The sequence below is a fragment of the Vipera berus genome (assembly GCF_964194415.1).
Source record: "Vipera berus genome assembly, chromosome: 3".
NCBI lineage: Eukaryota > Metazoa > Chordata > Lepidosauria > Squamata > Viperidae > Vipera > Vipera berus.
Window position 1 is genome coordinate 86,586,236 of NC_138204.1, and position 15,490 is coordinate 86,601,725.

General features: G+C 39.2%; 1 protein-coding gene across 2 annotated transcripts in view; it reads left to right on the forward strand.

Annotated features, from left to right (window-relative positions):
• DPYD (dihydropyrimidine dehydrogenase) overlaps nt 1-15,490 on the forward strand; it is a 611,068-nt gene that overhangs the window by 484,388 nt on the left and 111,190 nt on the right. For both annotated transcript variants that reach the window (XM_081325991.1, XM_081325992.1), the window contains 2 exons: nt 647-767; nt 4,866-4,985. In XM_081325991.1, the coding sequence (XP_081182117.1) occupies nt 647-767; nt 4,866-4,985 (241 nt within the window). The remainder of the gene's footprint in view (nt 1-646; nt 768-4,865; nt 4,986-15,490) is intronic.

Genomic DNA, 15,490 nt, shown 5'->3' on the forward strand with positions numbered 1-15,490 from the left:
GCTATGTATTGAACTATGGGGGTACTGAATTTTGGCAATTTTCATCAAGAATCATGGCATCGGAGTTGATCCGGAGTGTGTTCAGAGTTGTTATTTTAGGTGATTAGTGAAGTAGAGTTCTTCTCTCCACATTTTTTGCCTCTTTTAGGTGATGTATATTTCATTTCTGCTCCCTTCTTCCTCCCTTCCCCCACCCTTAGAAAATGGGATACGGAGAGGCTGACAGGTGGTGTATGTATTTGCAAATGGCAATCCATTTCAATTTCAAAACATGTATGGTCAATTGTTCTCCCATTGGGTGGAGGGCGGGGGTTAGCATGTCTTAAATATCTTTCTCTAAGAAAAGTTGAGCCTGTTCCAATGGTTTTCTTCTGCTGATTCACGTTGTTTTAAGATTCCAAAGTGCAGACTGTTTAATTCCACAACACACACATACACCAACCCCTTTTACAGTTTTATTCTGCTTTTCAGTATAGGTTTTTCCCCCCATACTATTTAGAATGTTGACATAGCTTAAATTAATGAGGCAAAGCAGAGTATTGAAATATAATTATGCATTGAAAAACTACAGGAAAACAGATTGTTGGAAAGTTTTGATAACATTACTTTTAATTATGCACTGTATTGATCTGACCTATTTGAACAGGATCCAGAGCTGGTACGCAACATCTGTCGTTGGGTGAGACAAGCTGTTCAGATTCCTTTCTTTGCCAAGCTGACGCCAAATGTCACAAACATTGTGAACATTGCGAGGGCTGCACAAGAAGGTAACATATTCAGACATTTCACTCTTTCTTAAAATTTGCAACTTGATAGATACAAAAGTAAAATGCTGTTCTGAGAAGTAGAGAACATAATAAAACTTACTCTTTCTCCCCCACTCCCTATTTCCTGAGCATGAAAATGAATGTGGAAACCATGGGTGAAACTACAAACTGAATCATACACTACTTGAAACTTCACCTACTAATTATACTTTTTCTTCCTTTCAGCGTTAAAAAAAGTTTAGAAGTTTTTGAGGAGGTTCTCCAGAAGTCCTCAGTGAGCTCAGATTGTGTACAGACCCCAGTGTCTCAGTAGGGTAAACTTCCTTTATATTTGCCATGCACTCAATCACTGTTACTCCATAGCACAGCAATAGCATTTTAGACTTATATACTACCCTCTAGTGCAGGGGTCGGCAACCTGAAAAAGCAAAAGAGCCACTGGGAACCGGTTCCATCACACATAAAAAAAGTGGGAGCCGTGCGCGTGGCTCCACGCACGCGCATGCGCATGCGGGACCTCCAAACTGCCGCCCGACCTCCGCCCGAACACCAGCAGGTCTCGACATGGGTGTTCAGGCGGAGGTGCGCGCGCACCTCTCCAAAGGTCTGGAGAGCTGCGCGCACGCGCAGCTCCACCCGAACAGCAGTTTGGAGACCTGCTGGTGCCGGTGGATGCACCTGCACGCCAGCGGCGACGGGTCTCCGTGGTGACGGGCGCTGGGTTGCGGCGCCGCCTTCAGCCCGGGTGTCGCCGGAGCCACCCCCGGGACCTCCAAACTGCCGCCCGACCTCTACCCGAACACCAGCAGGTCTTGACACGGGTGTTCGGGTGGAGGTGCGTGCGCAGCTCTGCCCGAACACCCGTGTCAAAACCTGCTGGTGCCGGTTTAGAAAGCTGCCACGGGCCGCAGCAGCTTTCTAAACCGGCACCAGCAGGTCTCCAAACCGCACCTCCGCCCGAACACCAGCAGGTCTCCAAACAGGTGTTTGGGCGGAGGTGCGAGAGAGGTGCGTGCGCAGCTGTCCAAACCTTTGGAGCGGTGCACGCGCACCTCCTCCTGTTTGGAGTGGTGCGCGCACACCTCCCATTTGGAGAGGTGCACGCACACTGGGTGACTGGGAGCCGCAGGAGACGTCTCAAAGAGCCGCATGCAGCTCCGGAGCCGTGGGTTGCCGACCCGTGCTCTAGTGCTTTACAAAGGGACGCGGTGGTTCAGTGGGTTGAGACGCTGAGCTTGTTGATCAGAAGGTCGGCAGTTTGGCGGGTCGAATCCCAAGTGCCGCGTAGCAGAGTGAGCGCCTGTTACTTGTCCCAGCTTCAAAGCATGTAAAAATGCAAGTAGAAAAATAGGGACCACTACTGTGGGAAGGTAAAAGCATTCCGTGCGCCTTTGGCGTCTAGTCATGCCGGCCACATGACCACGGAGACGTCCTCGGACAAACACTGGCTCTTCAGCTTGAAACAGAGATAAGCACCGGCCCCTAGAGTTGGAAACGACTAGCACGCATGTGCGGGGGAACCTTTACCTTTACCTAGTGCTTTACAGCACCCTTTGGGCAGTTTCCAACCAAAGCATTATTTGCATATTTCACCCAACAAATTTACTAATCTCAGAAGGATGAAAGATTGATTCAATTTTGAGCCCCATCTGGATCAAACTCTGGGCTATGGTTTGAGCAGAGTTGGCCTGCAATACTGCATTCTAACCACTGCACCACCAGGGCTCCTTATGTACTATTATTTGACGCAAAGTGTAGATTGGCAAGCAAATAAATGGTCTGGATAGCTTGTTCTTCCTTGCTCCTTTCAAGCTTCCATTTTCTCTTTTGGGGGAAAAATCTATTCAGGGGCTCATGATAATGATTTCTAAGGTGAGATATGGGTCTTGGCAAGTATCCAGTTCTTCTAATTTTTAATACCACTTGCCCTTTTTATCATGCAGCTGCTGTTATTTATAATGCTGGTATTTTACATCAATATGCTTTAATTTAATTTATTAGTTGCTACAGCTGCCTATTCCAGGAGAGTCTGGATAGAGTAGTGCCCTCAAAGCAGTAAAGATTATTAAAATAATTAAAACCTTCATAAACAGACAACTTGGACTAAAACAGTTAGAACAATAAGCCATACGACAGTACAACAGGGGCCCCAGCTATACATAACAACCACAATTAAGCCCAGAGCTGGAAAGAGAACTTGGTCTTAAAGGATTTCCAGGAGTCCAGGAGAATCAGTGCCATCTGAAAGCTTGGGAAGATGCTGTTCCAGAGGACAAGGGGCCATGATAGAGAAGGTACATATTTTTTGGTCCCACAAGATGGCAACACTGAATTGTTTTTCAAACTGTTCCATGGAACTCTAGGGTTTCATAAGAACTTGATGGAACTATGGTATATGTGAAATGAAGATTTTATTACGGTTCATCGCACCATATGTTCACACTTAAGTTGGCATTTTTGTCCACCTATCAAGTCCTTCCCAAGAACCTAATAGGATAGGCATATGTAGAAGTTCGGTGGTGTTACAAATATTGTTGCAGGATATAAGCCGTTCTGAGCAAAGCTGCCTTTTCCAATTGATTGATGGTGATTTTCTCAATGGCGACGGTGTTCAAGTGATGCTCCAGTTGTTTTGGGATTGAATCCAAGGCACCTATTACTATAGGTTCTTTGTTTTGCCACAGTCATTCGATTTCTATTTGCAGGTCTTTGTATTTTGTCATCATCTTCTTCAATTCTTCCTCTTAGAAGAAAAGCTGAAAAACCTTCTGTAAATGTGGAACGTAGTCGGTACACTTCCCTGTTTCTCATCTTCATGAAAATACCAAATATATGATTGGCCCATTTGCACATGCAGTCACTTTTCAGTTTTTTAGATATCATATATGTATTTCCCCAAAATATATGATTTCAGGTTTCATGTATTGCTTTGTACCTGTATAGACCTAAGTGAAACTTCCCTATATGAATCACCAACTCAAAGCTGTCTAAGAATGACAGTTTCATCTGTGTTCACCACCCTTTATTCCAGAAGCGAATCTTACTTAACAATTCACCATTCCACTGGATTATCACAATCAACCTGCTTTGAGGATCTCTTTCTGTTTCATTGAATCGTCATCTGTCTCACCCTGACCCTGGAAACAACATAAAGTGGGAGCTACTGATACAAATATGAAAATAGGGCATAGCAAAGGCACAGTGAGAAGGGGGGGAGTAGACTTGAAGCCAGATGCCATTACATTTAATTGGGAGGAGGGAAAGTTGACAAGGGAGTTGAAAGGAAGAAGGACAGAAGAAAAACAAAGTAAGAGATAAGAGACCCCAGCTCCCTGTGGACTGACAGGAAAGTAAACTGCGAGTGTGAGAACGTACTCTATGAATCAAGCTTAGTTAGGAGAAATATGGCCTATGACGTAAGGGTAGAGTGGATAAGAATAGGGCCTCCTCGCACTGTGTGTTTATTGGTTTAATTTATATCACACATTACACCTAACTGCTTGCAAGGGATTAAAAAATGCCTCAACTTCAAAAGAACATTTGCCAGCTCTTCACTGTCCCAATTAGGGCATGATAAAACCACTGGTAAGTCACACACCTGTAGAAAAGCGAATCTGTAGTGAGTTGATTGAAAATAGAGATGACGCCCTTAGCATTTAAACAAATTAATAACCATTAATGTAAATTACATGTTCTTAACAGCCAACAATAATAGCTTGCCTGTGATCTTTCTTAGAAGCTGGAGGTACAGTTTCCTTGCTTAATCATTAGGGTCATTTGTAGTGTGTGTGGGGGGGGTGGGGAGTGTTGCATCAATCTGTCTGTCAACTAGAAAAATTCTTCAGGCCACTTCATTCATTCCGTATAAGATCATGTGATTATTAGCACTTAACAGCTAACCTGTGAAAAATGTACATCAGGATTTACAATGAATGTTTCAAATTCTCTCTGAATGTTGAAAATCATCTTAACACAATGACGATGATACTTTTTTTAATAGCTAGAAATCTTCGTCATCTAATTAGGACTACCATGTAACCATTTCTGCAACTTGCTGTGTTAACATGCTTATTAAAACTACCACTAAATTTATTGTAGGTGGGGCAGATGGTGTTACAGCCACCAATACTGTGTCAGGGTTGATGGGACTGAAGGCGGATGGCATGCCTTGGCCTTCTGTAGGGCAGAGCAAAAAGACCACCTACGGTGGAGTATCAGGTAGGTATTGGTTTTTCTTATTAAAAGTCCCTTCTTTGAGGCCTGGAACCAGCAAAAGATGCCATTAATATGACTGCATTATTGTGCCCATTGTATTTTTAGGTTTGTTGCTGGTCAGAGTTTGCTAATAACCATGACAGATGGAACAGATTGACTGTGAGCGCTCATGGGCTGCCCTTTCCTGAACGGCGAAACGTTGCAACCCAATTTTACTGATAGGGTCAATCCTGAGTAATGGAGGAAGTCACTTTTCTCTTATGACCCACATTTTTCCTGGGATTTTTCATTCTGTCATAGTTGTCAGGGTGCATGTTAGACAGGGGCTAATCAAAGGGCACTGGAAGAAGACAAAAATAAACATCCCGAAACGGGAAGCTTGGTGGAATTTTTAATAGGGTGCGGTCCCTACTGTGATCTGCCTTCTTAACACATTTCATAAACACGTTGACTCTGCTACATCCCCCAAACTTCACTGATCTGATATTTTCCCATTTTTCTCCCTTTGCGATACATACACCAAACTGCTCCATGGAGTGGATTCCAGCATAGATCGTTATTTTAAGTCCTCTGATGGGGGAGGGAGGGAAAGTTGGTGGAAATAATGGGGAGCTTTATTTTCACTGATGGATTAATCTGTTTGACCCCATGGCCTCGGCTGCTGTGACACCATGAACCTGGGCCTGCAGAGACAATGCCCCGAGCTTCTGGACTGTAGTGGTATGGAGATTAGTCTCCTTGGAGATATAAACAGTGGTAAATATTCATAGCATAATGGTATCCTGCTGTTTGAGCAAAATGCAGCTGAATCAGGCCAAATAGTATGTAGTGGAAGCCAGACAGACAAAAGAAAACAGCCTTCTTTCAAGCAGTTCTATTATTCAGATAAACACTTTCTATTTTAAAAGGAGCATTTAAAATAAATACGTAAAGTACATAAAAGCAGACACTGGATTACTTAAACCAGTTCCTCTCCCACCCCTGTGGGGAGTTAGGTATGGTGGGGGAGGTTGGCAGAGATGCAAAAAGAGTGACAGGGAAGGCAGAGAGAATGCACTTGCATACTCCGGGGGTTTAAGTACTTCCTGCGTTTTATTATCCCATTTCAATTTTTTTCCAGGCTGCCATGTTGACAGCAAAAGAATAAAAGAGGTCACCAAGGGTGCTGAGCATTAAAAATTAATAAAAGAACTATTGCAGTAGTATTTTATAGAAGTAACGTGATTTAGTGCTATGTGGTTTTCCCCCCACTTTCATTCATTTCAAACTGCCATTTCTGAATATTCCTTTATCGCTTGGCCGTCCAATAAAACTATAAAATTGCTGTATTATGAAAAGCATGTCCTCCGTGCCACAAATTTAAAGCATGTTTATAGTACCGATTATAGTGGCACCTGAACCCTTTACCCCTTTCCATGCCTGTCCCTATTTCCATAGTAAAGCTCTATTTTCATGGTTGAAAATTCATTTCATTTACAGTATTTACAGGGGAGATATATATGCTTGCCATTTGAAAAGTCCCAGTCTGTGAGAAGTAAGGGAAATTTCTCCTCCAAAATTCAGAATAATGGCATTTTGCAATGTAGTTTTAAGACTTTAACATTCACACTATTAACAAATGATGTGTGGATGGGAGGATAAAATTAACAAAGCTATAGTATCTAGCCAAATCACCATAAAGCCCCACTGGTTTCAGTGAGAGGTAGATCACCTAATAAATAACTGTAAACTCAACTCTGAAAATTGGTAGATTTAGGAAACTAAAGGAATGAATAACATTCCTAATATTTCAAAAAACATGCACAGTTAGGAAAGTGATAAAACAATTTCAAACAGAGAGGCATGCATTGTTGGTCTATTCGCTTTGTAAAGAGTAGACTGGGATGTCAGGGAGAGATGAAAGTCCCAAGGGTTTCCAAAGTTACTGTCAACCCCCTGGCTGTTTCGGATAAACATGTCACTCATGTTATATAAACATAATTGAGTGGTTTAAGGGTACTTCTGTCCTTTCTCCCTGCTTCTATATAGAGACCAAACCTAGAAGGTTAAAAAAAAGGTAAAGGAATTTTATTCCACTAGTTATTGCTGACTATAGGGGGCAGTTCTCATCTCCATTTCAAGACCATTGAGCCAGCACTGTCCCAAGACATTTCTGTGGTCATGTGGCCCACATGATGTAATGGAGTGCTGTTACCTTCCCACTATAATGGTAACTATTTATCTACTCGCATTTGCATGCTTTTGAACTGCTAGGTTGGCAGGAGCTGGGACAAGGAACGGGAGCTTAACCCTTCGTGTGGCAAATCTGGACTGCCGGCTTTCTAGCCAACAAGCCCGGCGTCTTAACCGCTGAGCCACCACACCACCCACTTAGAAGGGCCACACACACACACACACACACACACACACACACACACACACACAAACACAAACACAAAGAACTTCCGTAGGAATTTTCAATTTTTCCTGCCAAGGACTGGCAGTATTTCTAATATGATCTCCCCAATGGGTCATCCACAATTCTGCCAACTTCCAAATTTCAAAAAAGAAAGAAAGAAAGAAAGAAAGAAAGAAAGAAAGAAAGAAAGAAAGAAAGAAAGAAAGAAAGAAAGAAAGAAAGAAAGTAGGAAAGAAGGAAGGAAGGAAGGAAGGAAGGAAGGAAGGAAGGAAGGAAGGAAGGAAGGAAGGAAGGAAGGAAGGAAAGAAAGAAAGAAAGAAAGAAAGAAAGAAAGAAAGAAAGAAAGAAAGAAGAAAGAGAAAGAAAGCATTATAATGCAAAATTCTGGACAATGGGTGATGAATGCCAGTGCAATATTAGGCTGCAGCTATAGAACAGTTTCTAAATCATGTTAACTGTTTCACTTTATTCTGTAATGGTTAGACCCACACATGAATAGTTTGGCAGAACTGTGGCCTGTTTGTGTCTCCCACTGACACCATTTACTTAGGCAATCATTCGTTGGCAATTCTACTTTCTTTTCCATAGGAAAGGGTGGATGAGTTCACCTGTATCCCCGAGATCCTGAACTTGCTTCTTTAATCTTCAGAACATGTGGTGGTGTTCTTTGCAATACCGTTTCTTCTCAGAATGGTTAGCATGAAGCGATCACAGTCAGTAAATGCAGATGATATACAGCCACATCTTTCCTCCTTGCAAAAGACATACATTTCATGAGCAGATCAATCCAATCAGAACGTTGGGGCAATGCCTCATAACATAAGGATTCCTCTCTCAGTCTTCTTGCAGAACACCATCAATCTATCTCCTCAAAGTCTGCCTCTTCTGTGAAAGTTTGGGAATTTGATTTAGTTCCAAGGGTACAGGTTGTATTTCATAACACTTGCTTATGGTTATTACCTTTGCCTACTAGGCTTATTCCTTTGTTTTATTGTATTCATATAGAACTGTATTTCCTCTTTCAATTCCTGTCCTTCGTTTGATTTCGGGGAGGTGTACTCATTCAGCTGCAGTGTGGCTACTTCCTATTTCTGTGTTTTGACTTTTTCGTGAAGGACTACTACAAGCTTGAACTTGCTGCAGATGCATGGCAGGAAAACAAATATATCACAAGCAGTAAAATCCATTTTTTACAAATCCTGTCGGTTCATTTTCACCATTGCTTTCTTAAGCTATTACCAATAGAAATAATCAATTTTTCAGACTCTCGGGTTACCTGAATACCTATTGTCCCCATTCATAGGGGAAAAAAAATAAGAATTTCTCCCTGAATAACTCTACCAATTTTTTTATTAGTTCACCCACTTTGCTATTTTTTTTTTAAAAAAATGGCTGCTTTTTATTCTCCATGCAATCTTTTCAGTAGTCTCTGTTCCCTCGATAGATAACAGTATCCAAACCCCCATAATGGGAACTGGGAGCTCTTAAAACAGACAAATGAAATCAGCAGCTATTCAGGATATGACCTACTCACACTACATAGCTATAACCAGATACAACTCCTTTTGTTGCCTTCAAGTCAGTGTTTGTTGCCTTCAAGCTATTGCCTGAACTAGTCCCAGCAATTTTCCTAGCAAGATTTCAGAAGTGTTTTGCCATTGCCTGCTTCCCAGGGCTGAGAGACATTGACTGGTCCAAGGCCCCCAGCTGGCTTTGTTTCTAAGACTGGAGCAGAACTCACAGTCTCCTAGCTTGTAGCCTGAGGCCTTAACCATTGCACCAAACTGGCACTCAGTGTTTCTAATGACTCTTCAGTGTCATTGTTGCAGAATCAGCAGATCAGTTTTCTGAAAAAGCTGACATAAGTTATCTGTCCAGGTATTTCTGATTAATAGAGGGCTAACATATTACTATATGACTTTCAAAACATGGCGAAAGCTCAGGAGTTCAGAATAAATACTTTTAAAAGGTAGATGTGCCATGTACACAAGCCCTTCCTTCAATATTATTCTGTCGCCAAAGACATTTCAGAACTGCACAGGTTTCATCATACTTGGTTATATATGTGAATAGATTTTTAAATAAGCAGCAATTAAATTTGCCTCCAATTTTTCCCTAAGAATACCAAAGAGAACATATCCACCTTTTTTTTGAAGATTTCCATTTAGAAGGATTTATAGCTCAAAATGTCTCACTGCAATTCTTTCTATGTTATGCAATTGTAACTGCAAATTGTTCTATAGTTGGGGAGCCTGCTGTTTGCATTCTACTATGCTATATTTTGTATTACTGAAATAAATTATTCTAACAGGATTAGTTCTAAATTATAGATTTGTAAAAGTAATATAGTGTGCATTACAGTAGTGGTGGGTTTTAATAGAAAAGCCTGTATTCCAGAATCAAATGATAGTTAAGTAATATCAGTAAATAATTAAATTATTATTCAGTTTTACTCATCCTATATGATGAGTTAGTCATATTTTATAATAGGATCATAGATCTCATTCCTCAGAGCATACACGATAGAATTATTATTTTATTTCTAAAAGCTTTGGTAGAAATCAGAGTGTTATTTGTATTACTTAACATAAAGTTTATTTTTAGTTCATTATATGAAACACGGACAATGTGAATTCTCCAGGCTGGTATATTGAGAGCAAGATCTGCCAAACAACAAAGGATATATGTGTTTCAGTATGTGGGATAAACTCATTCTAAAAAATGCAATCCATCTAGAATTACATTTGTTCCTGTACTGTTTCAGCACTTTGCTAATTAATGCTTAGCATGGGCTCTAATGTATACTGTATTTTGCCTTTTTGGATTTCTTCTTTTCTAATTTTTTAACCTCTTTAAACGTTTGCCTGAGTTAAGGGTATAGATCGAATAAATAAACTGATCTATGTTCTAGCAACTTTATTCTTCCATTTTAGGTGATGCAGATATTTTGCATAAAAAATATGCAGACCATGGATCAGTACCAGCTAAATCCTTGTTCCTGAGACATATGTACTTGCTTCCTTTTGGAAGCATAGATAGGGTAGCTTACATTGTTTACCCAAACGATTTATATTTCAAGCTCTGTCAGAGTTAAGAGGTATTTAGTCTGGGCAAGGTGTCCAATTATATGATGCTTAAACATTGTCTAAATTAAACAGAACTTCATTTTAATTTTGCATCAGCAACTTGTATCTTCACTTACTCTGTGTGCTGTTCTACCAAGTATGAAAAGGATGCCTCCTTCATGTAATCTGCAGTAGCAAAACTGTCTTAGTCATGAAAAAGTTGGCTGAACATTTCCATTCACATGCATGGATGCCCACACATAGAGACTGTATTGACTATTTGGAAAACATTTAATGAAAGGTTATTTTAAAAGTGCATCAATCCAGAGTAAACCCACATACACAGAGAGACATTTTGAATTTTGACATCTACGTTCCTAATATATAAGACCTAGAGACTTGAAATTTCTGTTTTTTTCCCCACTTAGTATGTTGGTCTTTCAAAGTGATAACTTCTGGAAGGGTATTTTTGTTTATTTGTTTGGTAAACTAGTTTGTAGTTAAAATTAACAGTCATTTATAATCTTTTTGGGTTTTCAGTTGTTAAAACAGTTGATATACCACCTCTTCCCAAGAGACTAGGTGGTTTATGCCGATGAAACTACAATGAAAACAATCAGTAATCAATAAAATTCATATTCCCCATAGCACCCAGCCTGGCGAGGGGAAAAGCAGAAGCGGGACTTAGCCTGGATTCATTGCAGAATCCCAAAAGGCCTTGGACCAACCTCCCAAATTCCTTGGAGCCTTATCTAATTGTTCCTAGGAGTAGGATACCAATCTGAGGAGATGTATTATAGACAGAACATAACAAAGTAGTTAGCTTGAATTCTGCACATGTGGGTGTGGTTGTTCACACCTGACAATAACAGAACATATAAATCCAGAACCTAATCCAGCATTCCTACCATTCTTAATTCCAAAACCTTAACAGAACAAAAGTATTTTGACTACCTTTCTATAAATCTCTAAGACACGAGCTATTCCAACCTTGGGAAATAACAAGGTTATTCACAACACTGGAGCTTCAACAGAGACTTGTCTCCATGCTCCCACCTTTTTAATGTCAAGTGGGCTTGAAACCAAAAGCAGCACCTCCTGAAACAGCAAATAGGATGAACAAATTCTGCTTGAAGGAGTTGGCCTCAAATATAGCTGGAAGCCAAGCCATTCCTGTAAGGCTTGTATGTGTAAGCATTAGCATTTTGGATTACTTTTATTGGCAAATCTTATAGGCAAGCAAAGTAGAACCCTTAAAAATATGTGTTATTTGGCTCCAATAACTGCATTTTGAATTAAAAGCAGGTCCAAAACACTGCATATGGTAGAAGTTTAAATTAAAGTTAAATCAGTCTTCCCATTTTAAAAAGAACTGCAGCTAGCCACCAGTTAAAACTAGAAAAAAAAAGATCAAGCAGGGACCATGCATGCAGGAAGACCCCCAAGTTTTGGACCCACTCCTTAGGGAAGCTGTGATCCCATGCAGAGCCAATATAGAAGATAGAATAGCAAATTTATTTATTGCAAAGTGTGGCTTTTTCTTGCTGGGATTCATTCTCAACATGTTTTTCCCCCCTGTCATTTTGGTTCATCCCAGGATAATGAAGTAAACTTGATTATCATAAACATGTGGATAGTATCCCATTCTGAACTGAAAGGTAATACCTTCCACTAGTTAAAAGAGGACCCAGCAATATTTTGTACAGCCTGAATACACATGTGAGGTGAATGCACAAACACTATTTTATACTGCTTTAATATTTCAAACAAAGTAATACTAGCATTCACCAATTTTTATTTTTTTGAATATTTAACCAGTATCTATAATTTTACAAAAGAGTCTTTAGTAATAGTGTATTTAATCCAATAAATAATAAGATATTAAAGTGACATTGTTTGCTTGGGGAGAGGAAGACCAATCCTTTTGACTTGGGAAAAATCCATCACAGATTTGGAGACTATGTTACTGCTGGATAATAAAAATAAAAGGCAGTTGTCTTTAGTTGAGAAGCTAATATAGAAATTATACTTTAAATCAACTTTTCCAAAGACCAATTTCAATTAATGTCAAAAAATGTACATATATAATGAAACATGAAAATTATGTTCGTACCCTTCCATAGCATATATTCACTCTTCTATAAGAACACTGGAAAAACATAAATCATTAGTAAGAACTCTCTCACCTTAACAAAGCTTTACTAGGCAGAGTGTGAGGATTCATTAATCTCTAGCCACTCTTTCCACAACTAGTGGGCATGTTTTTCAACTATTTTGGTTGTCTGATATCTTAAAAGCATGCCTTGAATTAATATCTGCTTTGGTTTTTAATAGCCTATTAATCAAGGATTTATATTTTTCACTCTTTGGGGAAATTTATGATACGGTTAACTAAGGAACAGTCATATTTTAAAGGTTAATCATACTCCTTACTTGCATCACTTAATTTCAGAGGAACTACTTTGTTCTCATGAGTAGTCGTAAAAATATTTAAGCATTTGTGTAATGCTTTCCAGAGGAATTGTGCAAAAATGTTCCAGTCTTAAAACAAAACACTCAAAACTCCATAGATTTTATTCCAAACCTGAGTCAAAACACACAGGTTTGATCCTGTTTTTCAGCAGCATTATTTTAAATATTCCAGCTGTTCCAACTGCTGCAATTGATGCACTGCTTTGAAAACTGTGATTCAGTTATTTATCTATTATTTCCACACAGAAAGTGTAAAACCTCACCTTTACAGTTAGAGCAGCTAGTTCCATCTCTTTTCCTACTGGGTACGGTATGATCTAAATAATCTATTATGGAGGAAGGTTTAGAAGAAAGCAGCTATTATCTAAACACATGTTTAGAATAAATGTTGCTGGTGATAGACATTATTCCTGATTCACCAGGTTAGACAGGAAGCTGCTACATCTTTATGCAGAGAAAATACTGTCTGGCTTTTTGAAAAGATGGTTGATTTTTTTAATATAAAAATGTCTGCCATGCAGTTGCCTGCCTCCTTCCCATCCACTTCCCTACTAATACTTCTTTGCTACAGAGAAGGTAGCATTCATGGGTTTTCATGTGAAGATGGTGTTATGCTTTCTGCTTTCTTTTGCGCATAAGTAGCTCTAAGGCAACTGGAAAGGTATGCGTTTGTAAACACTGTGCGCATTATGCAGGTGTTGTTAATGTTGTCGAAGTTACCAGGTTGTAAAATATAAATGTAAAAGCTGTGTTTGTGGAAATTGAGTGTGTGGGCAGTATGCACCGTGGGTATGAACTTGTGTTTTGCAATGTTGAGCTTCTAGGGTGTATGCTAAAATGATGATAGTTTTTGTTGATTTGTTGAACACTGCTGCCTAGCAAATGCAGTAGTGTGAATATAGAACATTGTTTTTACTGCTATTAGTCCTGTTATTCATGCACTAGCTTAAGGACATTTTTTTTCCCAGCTACTCCTAGTAGAAATAATCACATCAATCCAGCAAATGTGTTGTACTTTCCTGAGGAAAATTGTGCCTGTTAAACAGGCTACAAAAAAAAAGAAGCTCTGGCTAAAGCTTTGTATCCATTGCACTTTATAGAGGAAATCGCCAACTCAGAATATTCTGGTAGAACATTTTACTGTTTTGTCCTATCTAACTCAAAATAAAAAATATTTTCCCAGTTTTTCAGCCTTTGCTACATGTACATATTTTGACAGCACTGCTGTCCTTTTAGTAGCACTGCAGCTTAAGTGAACATAATACTGTAAGGCATTACTACCAAGTGAAAACTTGGCAGCCACATCTTGCCAGTAGAATGGTTATTGAATGGCTTTATAGCTGAAACACATTCACACCATTGGAATTTCAGCCCAGAACTTCCTGACTCATAGTTCAAAGAAGTTCTTTCACAATACAACTTCTATTACATATCTGCTGTTCCTTCCAAATAATGATAACATAGGTTATTTCCTTTAAAGTTATTAGAAGTCTGATTTGGAAAACATATTTTAAGGAAGAGAAAATTAACAGTGCTTCTTAGTGGTCTTCTGACTGTTTTGTTGCCAACAAGATCAGAAACCCCACATTTTAAAAAACTTTATTTATCTATGGGTGCCTATCATCCTCAGTGGAACTTTTTAAAATGTCAAAAGGAACTTTTAACCTCAGAGTTTAAAAATCATGGAACACTCGAAGTACATTCACCTGCTGCCAAAAGTCTTAGTTTCTGTCATGAAGAAAAGGTCAAAGTTATATGTCTGCATACACAAACAAATGCATAAAATTTCTTTTCTGGAATTTTCTAGAAGGAAATATTTTTTTCTATACAATCATAGCATAACATTGGGATTTTGATTTATCCTTCATAACATGATTTGCATTCTATTTGTATAACACATGAAATTAGGAATAACAGAAATAATGGTGGTTTGAAATAATACCTGCAATGACAAATCATGGTTTGCTCATGGCTAGTGAACCAGAATTGGAGGTTGTGGTTCCGAATGAATTGCATAGTATGATTTTTGTTACCTATGGTTTGGTACAAGTACTGAATTGCTGAGCCAAGGACAAAGATGGAGCTTAATAACTTAATAACTGAACAGATAGACAGGAAAAGCGAACAAGCAATTTTGGCCCAGGATTCCAAGAATACATCTGAAAACTAAAATCAAGTTTTAGGGCTTCAATTTGGCTCTTGTGCTTTAGCAACATTTTAAAAAAAGAATTCAGTTGGTTAAGGTTACATATGTTTTTTATTTGTTTTGCTTTGCAAGTCCCTAAACAATTAGCAATGTTAGATGGTCAGAATTCACCACACCCAACCTGTGAGGATGCTTATTTATTATCTTATCAGTGTGTGCCCACTAAGTGGAATTATCTGGATGAAAGCTATTTTAATTTATAAAAAACGTAAATCAGGGGTGTCAAACTGCCAGCCCATGGGCCAGATGTGTCATGCCAAAACTGCGCCTACCCCATTGCCAGCAATGGAAAAAAAGTCACAATATGTTGCGGCACATCACGTAAAGTTGCGAGTTTGACACCCCTGGGATAAAGGTTTAAAGAACA